The following is a 19532-nucleotide window of genomic DNA, read 5'->3' on the forward strand; positions in this document are numbered from 1 at the left end:
AGGCGGGAATGCGAGTGTGTGTTTCTGTGTGTGTCTGCGTGTGCGTGCGTGCATACGTGTGTGTGTGTGTGTAGGGGGGGTGTCATGGGTATTTATCAATTTCCCTAAGATTCTTCACTTTTCCTCTGCCATAAAAGCTAGAGGCAAGAAGTAAACACAAACTCTGAAAGAGCTGCTTTACTCTGCCTCTTTTTGTTTCCCCCTCTTACTCTCTTCTCTCCACATGTTAAGTTCACTGTGCATGTGTGTGTGTGTGTGACTGTGTGAGTCTGTCTGTGTATGTGTGTGTGTGTGTGTGTGTGTGTGTGTGTGCGTGTGTGTGTGTGTGTGTGTGTGTGTGCGCCTGCGTCTGTCTGTGTCTGTGTGTGTGTGTGTGTGTGTGTGTGTGTGTGTCTGTGTGTGTGTGTGTGTGTGTGTGTGTGTGTGTGTGTGTGCGTGCAGGAGATTGTTTGGATTACATATGCAAAACACCTCTGTGGGTCAGTGAAAACATATATGTGAGGTCCAGAGGTTGTGAGCATATAATCTTTCATCTCTATGCAGACGATGCAGGTGTCAGAGTTGTGGAGTTCTCGTCATGAACACTAACAAGCCCCATTCTGAATTCTGTGTTTGCAGCCTGAGCTAACTCGTCTCTTCCAGGTATGACAGTGATATGTTTTTGAAACAAAAAAAAAACGCTCTGAAGAGAGTGTGAGCCATGCTCAGCAAGACAAACACCCACTCTATGAGCTCCCTGTGTGTGACTGTGTGAGGGGGTGTGTTTGTGTTTATGTGCAAGCATGTGAGAAATAGCAGCGTGTGATTTATGTATATGAGTGTCATCGGCCGAGGTGGAGGCAGAATTCCCAGGCCTGATGAGTGGCTTAATGATTCATCAGCCTGGCTGAGGCAGGCATCAATAATGGATGACAGAGTGGGTCATGCAGGATTGCTCGCCCCTTGATTAAAGTGCTTCACAGCTAAACGCTTCACTTCCTGCATCTTCTCACCCTTCCCTCAGCGAGGATAAATACAGAAATGTGCCATGCACACACACACACAAACACACACACACACACACACACCTCATCCTCAATCCTTTTCCGTTGAGCTTAATGTCATCTCACCTCTTGCATACGCTTAATAAGCTCTCATCCCTTCCTCATCTCCTCACTCTGTTTCTTTGGTCTTAATCCAATCAGGGCGATAGAGAAAAAGGCAGTGAAAGGGGTAGAAGAGAGAGAGAGTGGGAGAGTGGGGAAAGAAGAAAATGGAAAGCGTGGGAGAAAAGATGGGAAAGCCACAAATGAGTGCTTTATGATTTGTCTGTACAGAAATGGAACCTTTCTCTCTGGAGATAAGACAGGGACATAAATGTTCTTTCTCTCCCCTCCACACACAGAGTGGAGGGAGTCGTTCTCTCTCTGTCTCTCTCTCTGTAAGCTGCATGTGGGTGTTGGTGTGACAGGACAAATCTCTGTCTATTAGGAGACATAAACCTCTAAACCCTGTGCTGCACAGCCACACATATTAATGCAGCCAGCACGGGCTGGATAGAAGTTGGGAAGGATAGGGAGGACACACAGAAAAAGAAAGAGATGTGGAGAGCAGAGAGATGTAAGGAGGCAGAGCAGGATGTTGAAAGCAGAGTGCTCTGGCGGGATTTCAATCCCTGGCCGGCACAGGGTCTTAACTGCTACACAATCTTTGAGTACAGCAGAACCAGCTTTAATAAAGTTGGACTGATGTGCACCACAGAGAAGCTCAGTGAGTGAGTGTGTGTGTGTGTGTGTGTGTGTGTGTGTCTGTGTGTGTTTGTGTGTGTGTGTGTGTGTCGTGTATGTGTAAGTAAGTGTGTAAGCTGAAGCCAACAGTTCCTTCCTGCTTGCACATCTGTAGTATCATTAGCCATCCATGCACTCATATTCTAATGTGCCAGAGAAAACATCACTCACTCTCATTGGACATACTTTCGTTATCCCCTGATAGCACAGAGGAAACGCGTGAACATGCACACACACACACACACACACACACACACACACACACACACACACACACACACACACACACACACACACACACACACACACACACACACACACACACACACACACACACTCACACACAAATGCTCGCCTCCGAAAGAAACTGCATCATAAATTCCGGAAAGAGGGAGCAATCATTCCTCAATTCCCTGACAGCCGCGTCCCATTGTTCTTCCTCCCTCGCCCTCACTCCTCTTTAGTGTCTTTCCCGTCATCTCTAAGTTTTTCCTGTTGGCGAGACTTAGCCGGGCGCTAAGAGTGTAGCACGTAATCTTGATGGTATTAATCCTGTTCTTTAAATCTGTCACTTCCCAAACTGATTACCTTCATCTTCTTAACTTGTCTTTCACTCTAATCTCCTATCATCACACGCCGGCAGATTACAGTTGCAGCTTGATCACTTAAACAGATAGAGACGCAATCCTCTTTCAAGCAGTCAATCACCTGCCCCGTCTAGATAGATCGACAGCACGTAATGCGTTTGATGTGTGTGTGTGTGTGTGTGTGTGTGTGTGTGTGTGTGTGTGTGTGTGAGTGTGTGTGGATGTGACAACCCAACCATGCTGTATACCCATTAATCCATGCCGGGTTTTTCAGTTGTGTCTGTAATTTAAATGTCAAGAGTATATGGTCCATATAATTCCATTTTTCTGCCAGCTGGGAGAGGAAAGCATTTAATAATGGAGATGACATTTAGCGAGAGACGAGAGAAACCTGATAGTCGCACAGATGGAAGGACACATAACTGACAAGTGCTTTCGATGCATGGCAGGGGGACACAGATATGAGACGGAAACGGAGAGAAACTACAATAAAAGAAAGACTACAATAATAGAAGAATAACAGCTGATCAGATCTCACCAATCCATACACCTAAGATTCTTTCTTTGTTACGTTCAGCCCTAAGAGCAGCAGTGGAGAATGTATCACAAAAGAAACTGAATGGCACTCAGTAGAACGCGTTCCTCTCCCAAGGAACCAACAGTCCCCTTAAATCCAATCCAGCTCCACCAAATTTAGATATCAGTTCATAATCAGATAAATTTGACCATTATCCATTCCCTGGGAAATCAGAGAAAATTTTGAAACACTTTCTATCCGGCAATGTTAAAGAAAGAGTATTCTTCCCTATAACTCATCCCTCCACCAAGTTCCATGGTAATCCATCCAGTGGTTTGTGTGTATTTCAGCTAACTAACTATCAAAAAGGTCCCAATCAGGAAGCCACATTTAATTAAACGCAAGTGTTGAAAAATGGTCAATCTTACAATGTCAAAGAAAGTGAAAAAAAAGCCCCTGGATCAGCACCAGGTTTTAATGAGTTGTTCTCTGACCCATGCTGCAAATCTTGCTTACAACAAACATACAAACCAACAGGGGTGAAAATATATACTCCTTGGCAGAGGTAAATGATTACCTCCCTTCGTTATAAATTCGTGTAGATGTGGTTAGAAGTTGCAGACGCATTATTTTTACCTACCGTCCTTTGTCTTCCTGTAACTGGTTTATAATGTTCTCCTTAATGTGCACTGAGAGAGAAGGAGGGAAACCTTCTCCTCTTAGAGAAACAAACGCAAGTCCCTGAAGAGCACAGAGATTGAGCGGTAGGATCATAAAAATACATTAAAAGACACAGAGGAGGCCACAGTTTGTAGAGCGCCAGGGTATTTTAGGAATTTGCATGCACGCTTTCATGCATTTGTGCATCCGCCTTGATCCCACCCAACACAATTTGGATCCTCCAAACAGCTGGAAAGAAAGCATGGGTCATGTTTGTTCAAGAGGAGAAAATGTCTTAAGATGTCCTCGGCTTTTTTTGTGTTGTCTGTAAGCTATGCTCTGCCCTCGTGAATCAGTTTAACTCGTCCTGCACGAGCCAGAGGCTGCGGTTAACATCATAACCAGCGCGGCACGCACACGCAGAGATTGAGAGAAGCCGAGGAGGGTGCTGAGAGGTGGGCAGATTTTAAATGTGGCACAGAAGAAGATTGATCAGTGAAACAGAGCATGAATAACTCCATGAATATGAGGGCGCCCTGTTGAATGGGGCGCGATAGAGAGAATGACATCCGGGAAGGGTGGACGGATCGTGTGGCCTTGCATCGTGATGGACAGGGAATTAAATTTTGATCTCTCGCTGAGTGATCGTTTGGTCGGGCCTTGTGACTAATCATAGATTTATGACTTGAACAGGAGAGCTCTGTGATCACTCCATGCCACGGGTGCCCTGTAGCCACGGAAAAAGCGGTACGGTTGTTCCGAGGCTCTTGAACACCCTCATTATTTTTGTTTTATATTTAGATGTGATATGTCACACATTATATATGGTGTCAGGATGCTATCCTACAGCTCTCCCTTTTTTATAGACAAGTTCAGCTCTTAAAAATCTATCAGCGGCATAGATGCGTGTACAGATAAATTCAGAGCAGATTTATTTTCCACAGTAAAACTCAGACACAGTAAATCTACTGTAAACAGAGCATGAAAGCGGCACTCATTGTGTAGCCGCTACGTATTTAGAGCAATGACATGTTTTGGGATGTTCGGATGGCGTATTAGATTTGGAATAAAACAATGACTGCAAGGTTAAAGTGCTTACTCTCAGCTTCAAATAGACGGATTATTTGAGGTGGGGTTTTATGAGGTAATTATCCAGAGTCTATTTATTATATGCAGCATTTGGGTCAGCGTGTTCCCGGTTTGGAGACGCAAACTAAAAAAAAACTATATCAGTTATGTGCACATTATAATTATCTTGCCATCAAACAGTCCCCTCTTTAGTACCACATTATTCTCAATCCTTGAACTTCCACATATATGGTGTTATATTAGGGTTTGCTGAGGTCCACGTGATGTTCATTTTTAGTGTAATCAAGGCTTTATGCAGATGTGTAACTGATGACACGTGACTCATGCTGTTCTGGTTCTCCTGACTCTCTAAACTGGGAACGTGGAAGTGGTGGAGGAAGTCCTGAAAGTATTTACTGAAGTATAAATAAAGAGACAAAAAATAACTAAATTTAAAGTAAAATGACACCTTAACTTTTCTACATTATGTTTTTGTAAGAGGCGTTTTGTTAACTGCTCTGATTTGGTCTGTTGACCAATTCGTCCCATGTTATTGATAACTTGAAAAAAACGATGTCAAAATGTTGTGTAGTAGATTTTTGCTGGTGTGTGTAATGAAAAAACAAAATAAAATGTATACATCTACTTAAGTTAAGTGCCATCACATGAAAATATTACCTATACATTGTTTCACCCCACCACTGGTACGCAGACCCATAGTGAGTGAGCAGTGCAGAAAAGCAGAATTCCGTTCGGGTAAATAGTCCATTTGTAAGGACGGTACAGCAGGTCAGAAATCCTCAGCATATGGGCAACCAAGATGTTTTCAGTGTAATGTTCTTGACTGCTCGAGTTAGCCATCTGGCCTCAGTCCAACGGAACATCTGCTTCATTAGTGAAGATGAGACTGAAAGTAAACAGTCCCTGAGATGGCTGCAGTCGAGGCCTCACAGAATGTTTCCGTGAGGAGCTACCAAGTGTCTGCTAATGTCTGTAGATCACAGACTTCAGTGACTTGCTGCCAGCGGAGGATGAGATGTTAAATTCATTGCCCTTAGTGACATGTGTGTTGATCTGCACAGTTACCATCGTGGGGGAGAGTCTGAAAGGCTTGTATTGTAAAATTGGACCATATTATAAACCTGTAGAAGTGAAAAGGTAAGATCATTTATCTGGTCTAACAGAAGATGTTTTGTGACATTGGAATAAAATGAGGATCATCATCACTGTTTTCCATTGTTTTTCACTCCTGCGATAATTCAAATCCTCTAAAGTTCAATAAGAAATCTGTTTAATACTAATTTAAATCCAGTGCCTATTAAAATCTAACGCAAACAAACCATCTGCAACAAAGGTCGCACACCCCCGGTTTAAGGATCAAATCCTGGGAGAAGCTCTCCTCATCAACAAGGCAACAAAGGGCACACGGCAAATTAGCAAATATAATCTCTTCATCATTTATTTATTCAGTTTGTTTCTTGCACGCTGCTCAACATGCAAAGGTCAGGAGGAGACACAACATTTGGTTATGTTTTGAGTGGGAGAGTTAGAAAAAGGCAGAGTTAAACAAACACGGGAGATTCACGAGGAAGACGGCCCATTGAGTCATGACACACCCGACACAGAGTCACTGGAATGCGCTGTGGTAATCTTATATTATATTATCCAGTCCAGTGTCTCTTAACAGATAACTCACAGTTTGTGCGATGATGTAGCTCAGTGCTACTAACACATCTGTGCTTTTGGCTGTAAAACCATATCCATGCTCAGCATCTGCGCTTTTGGCTGTGGTTGCTCTGTGTTCTTGTTTTGAACATATTTCTAATGGCTGTACTGATCCGGAGCAAACGAACACACACAAACTCTATGAGACAGTTGCACCTATAAACAAGGGTTGGTACACACAGACACACACACATCAGATGATTTAATGGGTGGGCACTGGCCATGGAGGCACGTTAAGGGGAGTCAAGGGAGATGGGTTAGGTCTGCAAATATCAGCTCATTAACACACATATATCCTGTTTGGCAGACCGTCTATGTGCATAAAGATGTACGACATGATGGCTCTACAAAAGTGAAGCCAAAGCGTCTCAATTGCCCCCTGGTGGCTGTCTCCAATATAGGTTATAAACCCTGGCCCTGTACATATCAAGTACATTTTTTAATGGTTTCTGTAATTCACAGTTCTTGTCACACGGATGTTTGTTCAACTCTTCATGTTTCTGCAAAAACTACTGTACTGGTTTTCAAGAACCTTGGTGGAAGGTTGCAGTATCTGACAGGGAAGAACCCATATCATTTTAGTGGGGGTCCGGATTAGGGGGCGTGTCCAGGAGCTTTTTTCACTTTCTTTAACATTTTGACATTGGGGCTTATCAACATTTCCTTTGATTTCACGGAGAATATATCAAAGAGCTTGATGGGGAAAAAAAACGGGACTGATATTTAATTAGTGAGCAATTTGATGTGGATCCAATAAATAATATGGATTTGGTCAATTTAAATGTTCTTTCATAAAGGGACTGATGGGCCTTGGCGGACGCATGCACTCTACTGAGAGCCATTCTAGGTAGTAATTGGATGCTAAAATTGGGCTGAAACATCACGCTTGACAGCTGACGCTCAATTGGACTTGAGGCTCCTCCTTCCCCCCGATTGCTACAGTACAGATCCTGGCACCAAATGCACAAGATGGCAGCTTCATTCAGCTTCATTTCTGGATAGTGGCAGGAAGTGGAGACATGTTGTCCATCTTTACACACAGTCTGTTGTATGTGCGCATGTGCACAAGTGGGTTTACAGCCAAGATCAGGTCATTACAGCAACAAGCGACTTAGCCCTCAGGTGAGCTGTCATTAGCTACGGCAGAATGGTCAGGTATCTTACTGCTCCACTCGTGCATGTGTCAATGCGCGTGTGTCTGATATGAAGGAGAGGATCACAGAGGCACGTCCGACACCGGCAGAGAAGAAGTGGTGGATTGTGAATGGTAAATAAATATATATAGAGAAAGAGAAGGACAGATCAGGAGTTACATTTAATTTTTTTTGCCACAAATTAAATTGTTTCTATTCATTTCAGTGGCCAAATTAGGGTGATAATTATAGCTGGAGATAATTAAAGGCTTAATTGGGCTTGATAAACAGTTATGAATTGTTTATTGCATTGTTCTCACAAGGCACAGTAGCAATTAGACGTTCTCTGAATTCACAAATGTCTCTTATCCACATGTGTCCCTGTCTCTTCTCTTCTCTTCTTTTCTGGCAAAACAGAAAACACACTTCATTCATTAGATACCATAGTTATTATCCAATAACAACTACTGCAATATTTATATACAAATAGGGCCTTGATATTAATGTTGCTTTATGGAAGGCAGCTATAAGAAAAACCTTGAGATCCATTCAAAAATGTAAACGTAACATATCCTTCTACATTTCTCCATTAATTATATAACATAAAAAGGGAATGCAAATGCAAGATATTCATAATGTGAATTATAAACAGATCCATCACATGAGTAAGTCACTCAACAGTTATTGTCAATAATCAGGTTTCATATCAATATGAGTCAAATAAAAGACCTGGATATAAAAAGTATTGAATATGATAAAAATTCTCCACAAGGTGCTGATGAAAGGAGGAACTCACAGAGAGCAGTATAACAGATCTGTATATATATATATATCTATATATATATATAGGTCTATAATGTATGGGGCTCCCAAAGATACACATTGCTAATTGGCATGTAACCTGATATGGCCTGTGTTTGTTTAAGCTATGTAACTGCAATTACTGCAACAATATTTCTCTCACAGCCAGACATATTCATTAAGTTATTACTTATATATTCTTTTTTTGCCACCCCCTGAAAAGGTCTTCACTTCAATTGAATGTATTTGAACAGAGAGAATCTCTTACCACCAGTGGTGTTGCTGCCGGGCTCAGTCTCTCACTCTTCATGGATTGATTAACATGGCTGAGTGTTTATTTTGCTAGTCTGGATATGTTTTAGAGTTTCCACAGTGAATGAGGTTGCAGTTAGTACGCTGTTAACAATTATCACATTTGATCAACTTGCATCTCAATATGTCTAAGACGACTGTCTGAGGAGGCACAAATTCACGCTCCTCTTCAAATGCTACACATACACTTACCACTTGCTTATGCAAAGCCAGTCGCATTCATTTATACGCTTATATTGATGAAAGCAAAAAGAAAGAACCGGGGGAGGAAGAAAGGGAAACACACTTAAGTGCAAAAGCTAATTTATCTCTTTCTCTACACCTACTAAATAAATAAAAAGTCATGAACAGCATTTTTATACCAGAATCAGTTCACAGAGGGGTTATCTTATCATGTAGTAGGCGTAAATAAGCTTTTTTTCTCTCTGCCTCTCTGTTCCCTCCGACAGATACTACCTTTCTCTTCCACCCTGACATCCCATTTGTTTCAGCATACAGTTTTAATGATCCCTCCCCACATTGGGTCCCATCCAGACAATCAAATTTACCAGGAAATATATCAAAATGAAGAGGCAGAAAAAAACAACTCTCAAAATGAGGGTTTTTTGCGACTTCACACGCACGCTCTCAGTGCAGCCACCCATGAAAATGCTGTTCAATATTTAATTACAAGCGACGGGAAAGTGACCAGTGAGACAAGTGAAACATTTTAGCTCATACAAGTGTAATAAGTGGTTGACACAATTTTAATTCTTTATTTAATGTAATTGAATGCATCTAAACAAACGATACACAAATATACTAAACATATATTAAACATGTAGAAGTCACACGTAGATTGCAAAATACAACAAGCCGTCTCACTCTGTTTTTCACTCTAGGCATTGAAGGCCTTCATTCACATTATTTTCTCTGATATTTGCTTTGTATTTTATATTTCAGAACCACTTCAATTCGATAATAGACCTTGAAAGGCACTGGGGTTTCTATCCTTTTTAGGAAAGTGCAAATTATTCTGATGATTGCGTGATATTGCTTTCTTTTGTCAGGGCTGCACCTGCATTTTAACTCACCGTCAAGTGAGTAATAATAGTTACTATAGCAAAGATGCATATTGTGTAAGAGTCCCCTGATTTCTTCTTCACATCAGCAGTTTTAAACTTCTACATAAGTCTGTGAACAACTGAAGATCATTTTTTATTTTCTATTTTATTTGCTGTAAATTCATTCGAACAAGCACATGTTTTATTTGGCAATGACAGTGCGATTGCATCAGAAAGGTGCTGCCACAATTTCAATCTGCTCAACTCCCAGAGGTTCCTCAAGGGATCTTTTCTATCTGAAGAGGTTTTTCATGAATATATTATATATCGGTATTTCGCAGTACACACATTTACCGACTGGCCGCGTGTGTAAAACATTTTTAGTGTGACCTGTTCATTTCCGCAGAGGCTCAGCAAATAAAATGACATGAATTTGCGTCTGAAACTCCAGTTATGGTCCATAATGACTCTTACTTGTGGCATAATTTCAGCTATGAAGAGAGATAACGCCGCACTTCTCCCACAAAATGAGGCTAAGTGAAAAGGGGGGGGGGGGGGGGGAGCATGGGAATATATTAACAGCCGTCCACAAACACACACAGGCATAATAATGCAAACAATCAGTGTCCATTCAGCTCTGGGCATATCAGTTGTGCTTATTTCCTGCAAACAGATTTATGCTCCTGAGGTAAATTGAGGTCTAGATTAATTTAGCACTGGTATATCAGGTTGACAGGACGTGATTGTGCATGCATAAATGTGGGTGTTTGTGTGGGTGTGTTGAATGTGAAGACGCATGTCTGTGCATATTGGTTAGTAGGAATCATTTGCGGTGTTTACGTTTAAAGCATGTATGGGTATCATAGGATTTTTTTGTATTCCGCACGAAAAGTGGGAAAGGATGCATCTGACATTAAAAATAAACTTTAGACACACACATCCACACACACGCAGAGATTTGAGCAACTACTCTTATTAGGACTTTGGGCGTCTATTAAAAGTCGATAGCCTCACCAAACCATTATCCCTAACCTTCACCATGAACCATTCCTGCATAGACCTTAAAACATGTTTTCACCCTAAAAAGATTGATGAAGTTAATTTGGGAGACATGCTTCCAATAAGATGTCTAAGTCCCCCTAATGTGACCGTGGGTCCCCACAACATGAGTAATACCCTCCGTCACACACACATACACAAACAAATGCTCTTCTCTGCTGTGAAGCATGCATTCCTGTTCTTTCCTTTACATTTACTTTCTATATATTTATACTCTCAATATATATATCCCTATTTCATATATATATATATATATATTTCATTGTTCAAAATAATTACCCTGACAGAAAGCGGGGAGGTGAGAAGAAAGGGTTAGGGAGTACAAAGGCGAGTGTACACAAAAATATACACAGGCTCTCACGTACACACATATTAATGAGTATATGAAGACATGCACAGCTCCTTTGTAACCGTGCATGAGCGCAAAGGTTGACAAATACACAGCGTTCATTATTTCAATCTCCTCAACCAAGCAGCACTCAAAGGGAGGCCCCTCTGGGTGATTGGATCATTTCCTGGTCATGACTTAAGCCTGCGAGGCAGATCGATCAACACACACACACACACACACACACACACGCACACACACATAGGATCAATGTATGTTAGTTACCTCTCTGTTGATTTAAGTATTGGAGATTTCTGTCGTTCCTTCAGCTTCCCTTACTCTTCACCCAGTGTTGGGTGAACTTGAACAACTTACTTTGTGAGGACCAGTTTGAGCCTTCAACCTATGGATTGAGGACATTTGGGGAAAGTGAGGACATTTTGGCTGGTCCTCACTTTCTGATCCATCTTACAGGGACTGTTTGGGGGTTAAGACTTGGTTTCAGGGTGGTGTTTAGAAATAGTGTTAGTGCAGGTTAAGGGTTAGAGTTAGGATTCGGATTTAGTTGTAAGGGTTAAGGTTAGAGTAAGGGGCTAAAGGGAATTATGCCAATGAGTGTCCTCACTAAGATAGAAATACAAACGTGTGTGTATACGTGTGTGTGTGTGTGTGTGTGTGTGTGTGTGTGTGTGTGTGCAGTTTAAAGTGTTATTGGTAAAGTATGTGTGAACTGATGGCATGTACAGGGATTGTTTGGTAATAGCTGTGCTAAGGTGTTTGAGGCTGTGTGTGTGGTTGGTGTATGTGAGTTTGTCTGTGAGGGCAGACAGGGGTCATTTCTCCTTTTCCCTGCATTGCTATCCTCCCTCTCTTTTTTCCCGCTCACCTCTGTTCCTGTGTGCAGGCATATTACTGAAGCAAATTGGGGCCAATAGACTCTGTCACTGCATGACCCAGGGCTCAGCAAACAGAAAACGAACAAGCCAGGAAGAGAGGAAAAGGCAAATAGAGGGGGGGGTACAAGGGGAAATAAAGGAAAGGAGAAAAAGAGCGAGCTAGAGGAGAGAAAACGGGAGGGGACAAAATAAGGAGCGGGTAAGGAGAGGGAGAAGGAGAAGTGGATGGACGGACGGACAGAAAGAAAGAAGCAGAGAGGGAGAGAAAGAAGTGACAACCTCAAATTAAATTCCCATCATGTCAGTGTAGAACAGAATTCAATAGTGTTTATTGGCAGCCCCTAGCCTGAGGGAAATTACATTCTGAAGCAGAGCATGGCATGAATGCACACACACTGACAGACACACACACACACACGCACACTTATGTACACGCGCACAAAGCTATTGTACAAAACACTGTACTTGTCCTCAGACCAACAAAAACCCTTCTGGCTGATGTGAGCATGCAGACAAGGGACTTATCCCCTGAGGTCCATGTGCCATTTGTGCAGCGTATGTGCATGTGTGTCTGTATGAGGGGCCTTCAGGGACATTATTGAGATTAACCCTAACCCTATACACATATGAAATCCATCTCATTCACATACTATATTGAAAACATCACACACAAATAAAACCCTGTCACTTTCAAACGTTCTTCTGGAAAAGTTTTCACTCTAATAATAAAATGTGCTCATGTACACAGCTGAAATGCTTCTTTATGGGCAGGAGGATTTCAGAAAAAAACACTTGGTTGGTTTGGTTTTCCCAACCTACATTTGAGATGATATATATTTATTTATATATATATATGCGATATATTTGCAGCAGGATTATTTCCACAGCAACTTCAGCTAACATCATAAGTTTTCTCCTCAATTTGCCAAATGTGCAAATGTTTGCAATTTACAACTAAGACTATTGAAGCTGTAAAGTTTAACTAAATTATGGAAGACATATTTGTCAGCAAGACGTTTTCAGTTGTGTTTGTAAAAGCATATCACTTATATGTGTAGGAGGTTTTTTTTTGTGTATTATGTGAACTATATAGGTTTCACATATATGTTGTGTGCATGATCATTCTGACTAAAGTCCCTGATGGCCCCTCATATATCTGTCGATGTGCTATTCATGCTGATTTATATGTGCCATTTACAGCTGCATTCAAATGTGAAAACTAAATGACTTTATTAAAATGTCATCGCACCAACAAAGCAATAATAATAATAATGGCAACAATAAACCATTTTGAGCAATAAGCAGCCCCCACGTGCAGGAAAACAGTACACTGAAAAAGCCATTTAGAAAAAAGGTTTTCAACGTTATTTTTTATGGACAATAATCTGTTTTGTGCATTTGAGATGCTTTTCTGTCTGTCAGCCACAACTGCCTCTTCCTCTGTAGTCAGACTCGGACTATTTGCCCCCATAGTACAAGCACAGGTTTCTATTATGGTGGTTGTGTTAAATGTGTCCCCAGGCTCAAATTGCTATGAGCACAGGTCGTCAGTGCCTTTGTCCAACCGGCAGCAGCAGCGGCGGCACAGGCAGTGTATTTTAATGGGAAGACGTTTTATGTTTTATGCAGAGCACATGTAGAGGCTATTACTGCTGATGTCTCTTGGATGCAGATTTGCTCTAAATGGCTAACACTCTGCCATTCTTCTGACAACACTCCCCTCCGCAAATCTTCCTGGTCTCTATCTCTGCCCCTCTCCCCCTTTATGTCTCTGTCTGTTTATGCATCAATCTCGACTCTCTCTCGTTTTTCTTCCCTGATCGCTTCAGAACTCTCACCGGTCTCTTTCTCTCTCTCCTCAGGAGCGTGCAGAGGGGGCTTTGGGCTGCTCATCGGAGGATTTGAAGTCTCTTTTCTATTGTGAGCTGTGTGACAAGCAGTACCTCAGACACCAGGAGTTTGACAACCACATCAACTCCTACGACCATGCACACAAACAGGTACGGGTGCTTTGTAACGCACACGAACAGACACACAAGCAGTCGTTTCTTTTAATGATTTCTTGCCACTGAATTTGGATGTGTTAAACTTAAGTGTGTTGATGGAAAACTACATTACATTTCCAAGTCAATCCACCCACTGGGTACAGTTTCCCAGCAGGTAAGAGAAGGAGTGTGACAACTGCATCATCTTGTACAAGCACACCCACACACACACACACACACACAGAGGGGAAAAACCTCAAGCCGACACAGTAACACTCACACAAAATAATTAGTATATTTTCATTTAAACAAACATTGCAGTACAATATCAAGCATGAAATTAGAGGAACTACATATATACATACTGTAGTAAATATCAAACTTTTTGTTTCATTGTCATGGGGCCATTGGGATCCCACAGCCCCCAATGCTGGATGTGAAGAAATATGAATCACTGCAAAACATCCCTTAAGAGCCATACTAATTTACTGAGAAACATATATAACACACTAATGCCTGTGTGAAAGAGTCACTGTTTCTCCTTCTCAAGGTATCTGATGTCAGATGGTAGTGATGATGATCTGTTGATGATGAGATTCTGTTTTGACGATAGCACAAACAGAGGTTATTGTAGTGTAGGACTTCTCAGAATGATCAACATTTTTGGTAAAACAGATTTGTTTTACCTGCTGTGACTTTGAGCTCCCGGATCACTTTGCAGCTCAATTGCTCGGAGTTGTAAGTTGTCAGGAACATCAGCTGGTTCCACATCGAACGGCTTGGCAAATATATTCAGCTCATTTAGTTTACTCATCATGTCCTGAAGCCTCTTGCCAAATGCAGGAACGGGTTTCGCAAACTCACCAGGATATTCAGATGTCCTGTAGCAAAAGGCAATGCAGAGAAGAGCTCAGTTTTTGCAAACAATGCGATTGCAGAGAGTTTTAGTTCGCCGGGCTCCAGCAGCACCACAGCAGGAACAAGACAATTCTCTTTCTGAAAGGGCAACACTTGTCTGAATTACACTGTCTCTGCAAAAAAAAAGCTTAGGGCCCTGAAACTCAGCTGAAGGGCATTAACTTTATCCAAGTGCTTTGTCCTCACAACTCACCCACTTCAGCTGCATGTTTCCACATGTAGTGACACTGGTGATTGGCCTTTTTCTTTTTTGTACACTGCATGGCTTTTACTTTACAACAAAAAAAGATACAACTGTTCGTCCATTTCTTCTACTTTTCTTTCCATGTCAGTCAGCATGATGCTTGTCGCCAGTGACACGTAACAGCTACACCTGTGCTTGGTTCACGCTGACCATGACCCGACTGGCCAGAAGGGACCACTCTAATGGACATGTTGTTCAACTGTGTTTTTTCTTTTTATCTTTTGTTTCAGCAAAAATATCTGCTGTTAGGAGAATTCTTTCTCATGGGGGCGGGAAGTTTACCGCCCCATTTATAGAGACTTTATGTTTGGGGTCAGACTTCCAAGAGTTTCAGAGAGGCCTTCCTGATAGAACCATTAAAATCTGTTATAACATTTTCACATGAAAACTCACTTATCTGGAAGTTGAGAGGGATGACGCCATGTAAAAAGAACAAAAAATGAACAAAACTCATTATTTAACCATGTTTCACTCCTGGGGTCTGTGAGAGTCGTTTCATTTTAGCTCAATTAGGAGCAAAAGTATTTTAGTAAAAAGTGATAATGCATGTTGAATTTTTTGAGCTGTTTAAATACAAAAACACAATCCACTTTGTTGAATTAGTATCAGGTAAAATGTGTGATTCTTAGCTGAGCAGCACATAAAGAGTAATCAAAACGACAGGAATGAATCATAAGAAATTAAATTATAATCCAAACAGTGTTTAAGAATCACTTAATCTCCAAGTTCCAAATTAATTTATATATACAGTAGAATTCTTATAAAAAAAAAATCTTCTTTTTTCTTCGAGTTCATTACTAAGAGCAGTTGATTTGTATGTATCTGGTACATGACTATACTAAAAGGAAATTCAAATTAGTCTTTATTTGTTCTTCCCAAAATATAAATATTCTGTACGAAATAAAACATGGAGCTATTAGTCATAGCTCAAGTAGGATTCTGTTCTTCTGGTTTGGACAGGATGAGGCCAATGGACCATTAGGAAAAGGCCTGGGAGCAGGTTTCCCCCGTGTCTCACATCCATTTTCATACACAACCTCCTCTCTGGACTAACAAGCTGAAGGTTCTGCTGATAGCACATTCTCCTTCAGCTATCTGTTGGCATGCCAAGACATACACCGGCGTACAAAACCATACAGACGTACACTTTGCCCATGTACACACTCAGTCCACGAATGCAGGCAATCTCTCCACCAAGCCAAGCCGCTTCCCACTTCTGAACGCCCACACTGTGCAACATGAAATAAACATTAAGGAAGACTGTTCCTCCTCTGTCATTGTTCTTTGAAAATGAATTGAAGCAACTGCAGGCCAATGTTAATGCTTTGTTTTAGCCAGCGGCGGGCACATGAAACGAGCTGCATGAGGCACTGAGCTGACAGTAGCCACTGGCACAGTAGACACACACACACGCGCGCACACACACACATAGGCATACATGCACACACTGCCTACCACAGATGAAATTCTAGCTGAAGACAGCTTCCCTGCAGGAGTATTGGCTTTGGGGGACGGAAGCTGAATGCCTTTGCTCTGTCTCCTTTTCCTCGTCATCGATTCAGGGATAAACATTTCTGAATACGGCGCTTTATCAGTATTTACAGCTGATTACAGAAATTGCTCATTACAGGACAATCACACTCCCTTTTAAATAAAAGAGCAATCAACTCTGAGTCATTCCTAGCTGCCTCAGCCTGAGCGCTCCTTAACACATCTAAAGGAATATTGATCGCGGCTTTGACAGACGGATTGAGCTTCGCAGCACACAGCGAGACTGGCATGCTGGAGAGAAGGAGTAATATCGCTTCCCGCTGTTGGGGACATGACATCATCTTTGAAGACAAAAGCATCCGCTTTAAAGTGTGCAACTGAAATATCTCTGCCCTGTGTGCTCACTGAAAAACGGTTGTGTGTGCTATAGTTTTGTTTGGCTCTAAATATAGCCACAGGTTTGCCTGCAGTGGGACCTGTTTTTAAGAGAGAACAATAACCCGGCAGTGTGCAAATGCAAGAGGAAGGAGACGTATTCATCTTCATAAATTCAAACTATTATACACTGCTCTTGCTCTCAGTCATTGCCATGGACAGCTACATTACTACGACTCTGATCTTCTCTTCCTCCGCCCCTTTCCTGGCTCTGTCCGCAGCAGTTTATTATGTATGCCTCTCTGCTTGAACATGATTAATATTTCCCATGGAATGAGTTTGGCATCAAAGCCTCTCCAAGCTCCTCACCGCGCCCGAACAAATACACCCTGATTTCCCAAAATGATCACACACATCTACAATGCAAAAGCTCTACACTTTAAGACGTGTGCGTTTAAGGGATACAAACCCACAAGTGCTGCTCCATTGGCACATATTTAATGCTGTCTCCGGTGAGCTGACAGTGGGATGTTAAGCATCGAGTGATCATGTAAAAAGACACCCGCTTGTGTAAGACTCAGCTGAGATTAACCTGACGACTGTCAGCCCCTGCATAAGATCTGGGTGTGAATGAGAGTGAGAGTATAAATAAATCTGATGTCTGTGGGGCTAATCTGATGTGTGCATATGTGAGTGTGATACTGTATGGGTGGATAATAGCGTAACATAATCTGAAAAGTGAGAGTGGTGTAATCCTGTGGCAACTTATACTACAGGATAAGTTCTCAAATATATAAAATAAACAATGTTCCCTGAATTTATAAGCCATGGGTGGATTGCACACGGAGGTAGCTAAAATACACTGTGAATCGAAAAAGAGAATAAGACAGAAGATAGGTGGGATGGTGGAGCACAATACTGCAGCTAACTCCTGAGTCTTTCCTCAGCTTTCAGACTCATGCAGACACACAGACAAATAGCAACGCACCAACACGCACACACACACAGACACACACCTGCCAAGCATGGATAAAGGAAGGATTAAAGTGTGTCAGAAAAGGAAACCGGAGAGAGAGGCATGAATCATTGTTTTCCTTAGAGGACTTGCACACCTATAGACACATGGTTCACACAAATACATGCACGAGCACACATACACACTCACTCACACAAACACACACACAAACACACCACATAGACACCAACAGAGCTAATTGTTACTTTTTATACACTTAAATACAAGTGAAGACCTACCAATGTGCTGGAAGAAATCTCTCACTGTGTCAAGGTTCTTTTTTTTGCATTTGTGTACCGACACACACACAAACACACACACACACACACACACACACACACACACACACACACACACACACACACACACACACACACACACACACACACACACACACACACACACACACACACACACACACACACACACACACACACACACACACACAATAGTCCAGCATTTCTCCAGCTGAAATCTGTAGCCTTTGTATGATTTTGCCAGCGATCAGCGACCGTCCCTTGTGTTTGGTGATGTGTCATTTCAGCATCAGCAAACCAAATCCTTAGCCCCACTACAGGTAAAAGGAAGATATCATTGGATTAAAGACTCTCTGGAGCTGTGATGACGGATTGAGGGTTAAGCATTTGAGAAGTGTGTGTGGAGCGCCACTACGAGAAGGCCATGCAATTACAAAAATGTCAGTCCAACAGCCTCGAAAAGAGCATCATCATCATTAAATCAATCATAGGACTCATCTTTACTGTGTCGGTAATCTACTATTCAGCAGTTGGGTTGTATTTGCTCTCAAGCTGTGTGTTGGAGGGAAAAAGGATTTCTTCTAGACTGAATGGACTTGATTGGACATGAGCGTTGGAGGAGAACATCTGCAAACGCTGCTGATTGATGTATCTGGTTTGAAAGACAGCTGCCTGCAGAGATGCTTCCTAAAACTAATCTCTCTTCTCTCCCCTTTGCCCCACTCTCACATCGCCCGTCTTCCCCTATACACCCCCCTGCATTCCACATACCCTTTCTGTCCTTCCCTCTCTGCCCCCTTCATTTTCATTTCCTGCAGAGGCTGAAGGACCTCAAGCATCGGGAGTTTGCTCGCAACGTGTCCTCCAAATCATGGAAGGACCAGCGCAAACAGGAGAAGGCTCTCAGACGCCTCCACCAACTTGCACAGCTGCAACAGGAAACTCAGCGGTGAGTGGGAGGAGTGTGTATATGTGTCTTTGTGAGTGTGTGTGTGTTTGTGTAATGAGACCAAGGGCAGGAGTCCAGAGGGGTTACAGTATGTCACATCCAGTCAACATTTCTTAGATTTGATGGATGCAGCCACAGAAGTGAAAGCACTCACTTGGCCTAGATCGGCCACAGGTGAAGTAAATATAACAAGACACGTTCTTGCCGACACCCTGCAGAGTAGAGGATGCGTAAGAGCGGTATGGAGTTAAAGAGAAAAAATGAATAGAAGAATGAAGAAGTAAATAGAGTAAATTAAACCGGTTCGGAGATGAAACCTACCTAAAGCCGTCATTATCAACCTGATTGCTCCAATTACCTGCTCAATTTAATCACCTGACTCTTTAACAGAAGAGGAGGACAT

The 19532-nt window shown here is 42.0% G+C and overlaps 1 protein-coding gene across 1 annotated transcript in view; it reads left to right on the forward strand.

Annotated features, from left to right (window-relative positions):
* LOC128449281 (G patch domain-containing protein 8) overlaps positions 1 to 19532 on the forward strand; it is a 53890-nt gene that overhangs the window by 29234 nt on the left and 5124 nt on the right. Inside the window, exons 4-5 of the mRNA XM_053432359.1 lie at positions 13758 to 13895; positions 18999 to 19129. Coding sequence (XP_053288334.1) covers positions 13758 to 13895; positions 18999 to 19129 — 269 coding nt within the window. The remainder of the gene's footprint in view (positions 1 to 13757; positions 13896 to 18998; positions 19130 to 19532) is intronic.

This window comes from Pleuronectes platessa, chromosome 10 (genome assembly GCF_947347685.1).
Source record: "Pleuronectes platessa chromosome 10, fPlePla1.1, whole genome shotgun sequence".
Taxonomy (NCBI): Eukaryota; Metazoa; Chordata; class Actinopteri; order Pleuronectiformes; family Pleuronectidae; genus Pleuronectes; species Pleuronectes platessa.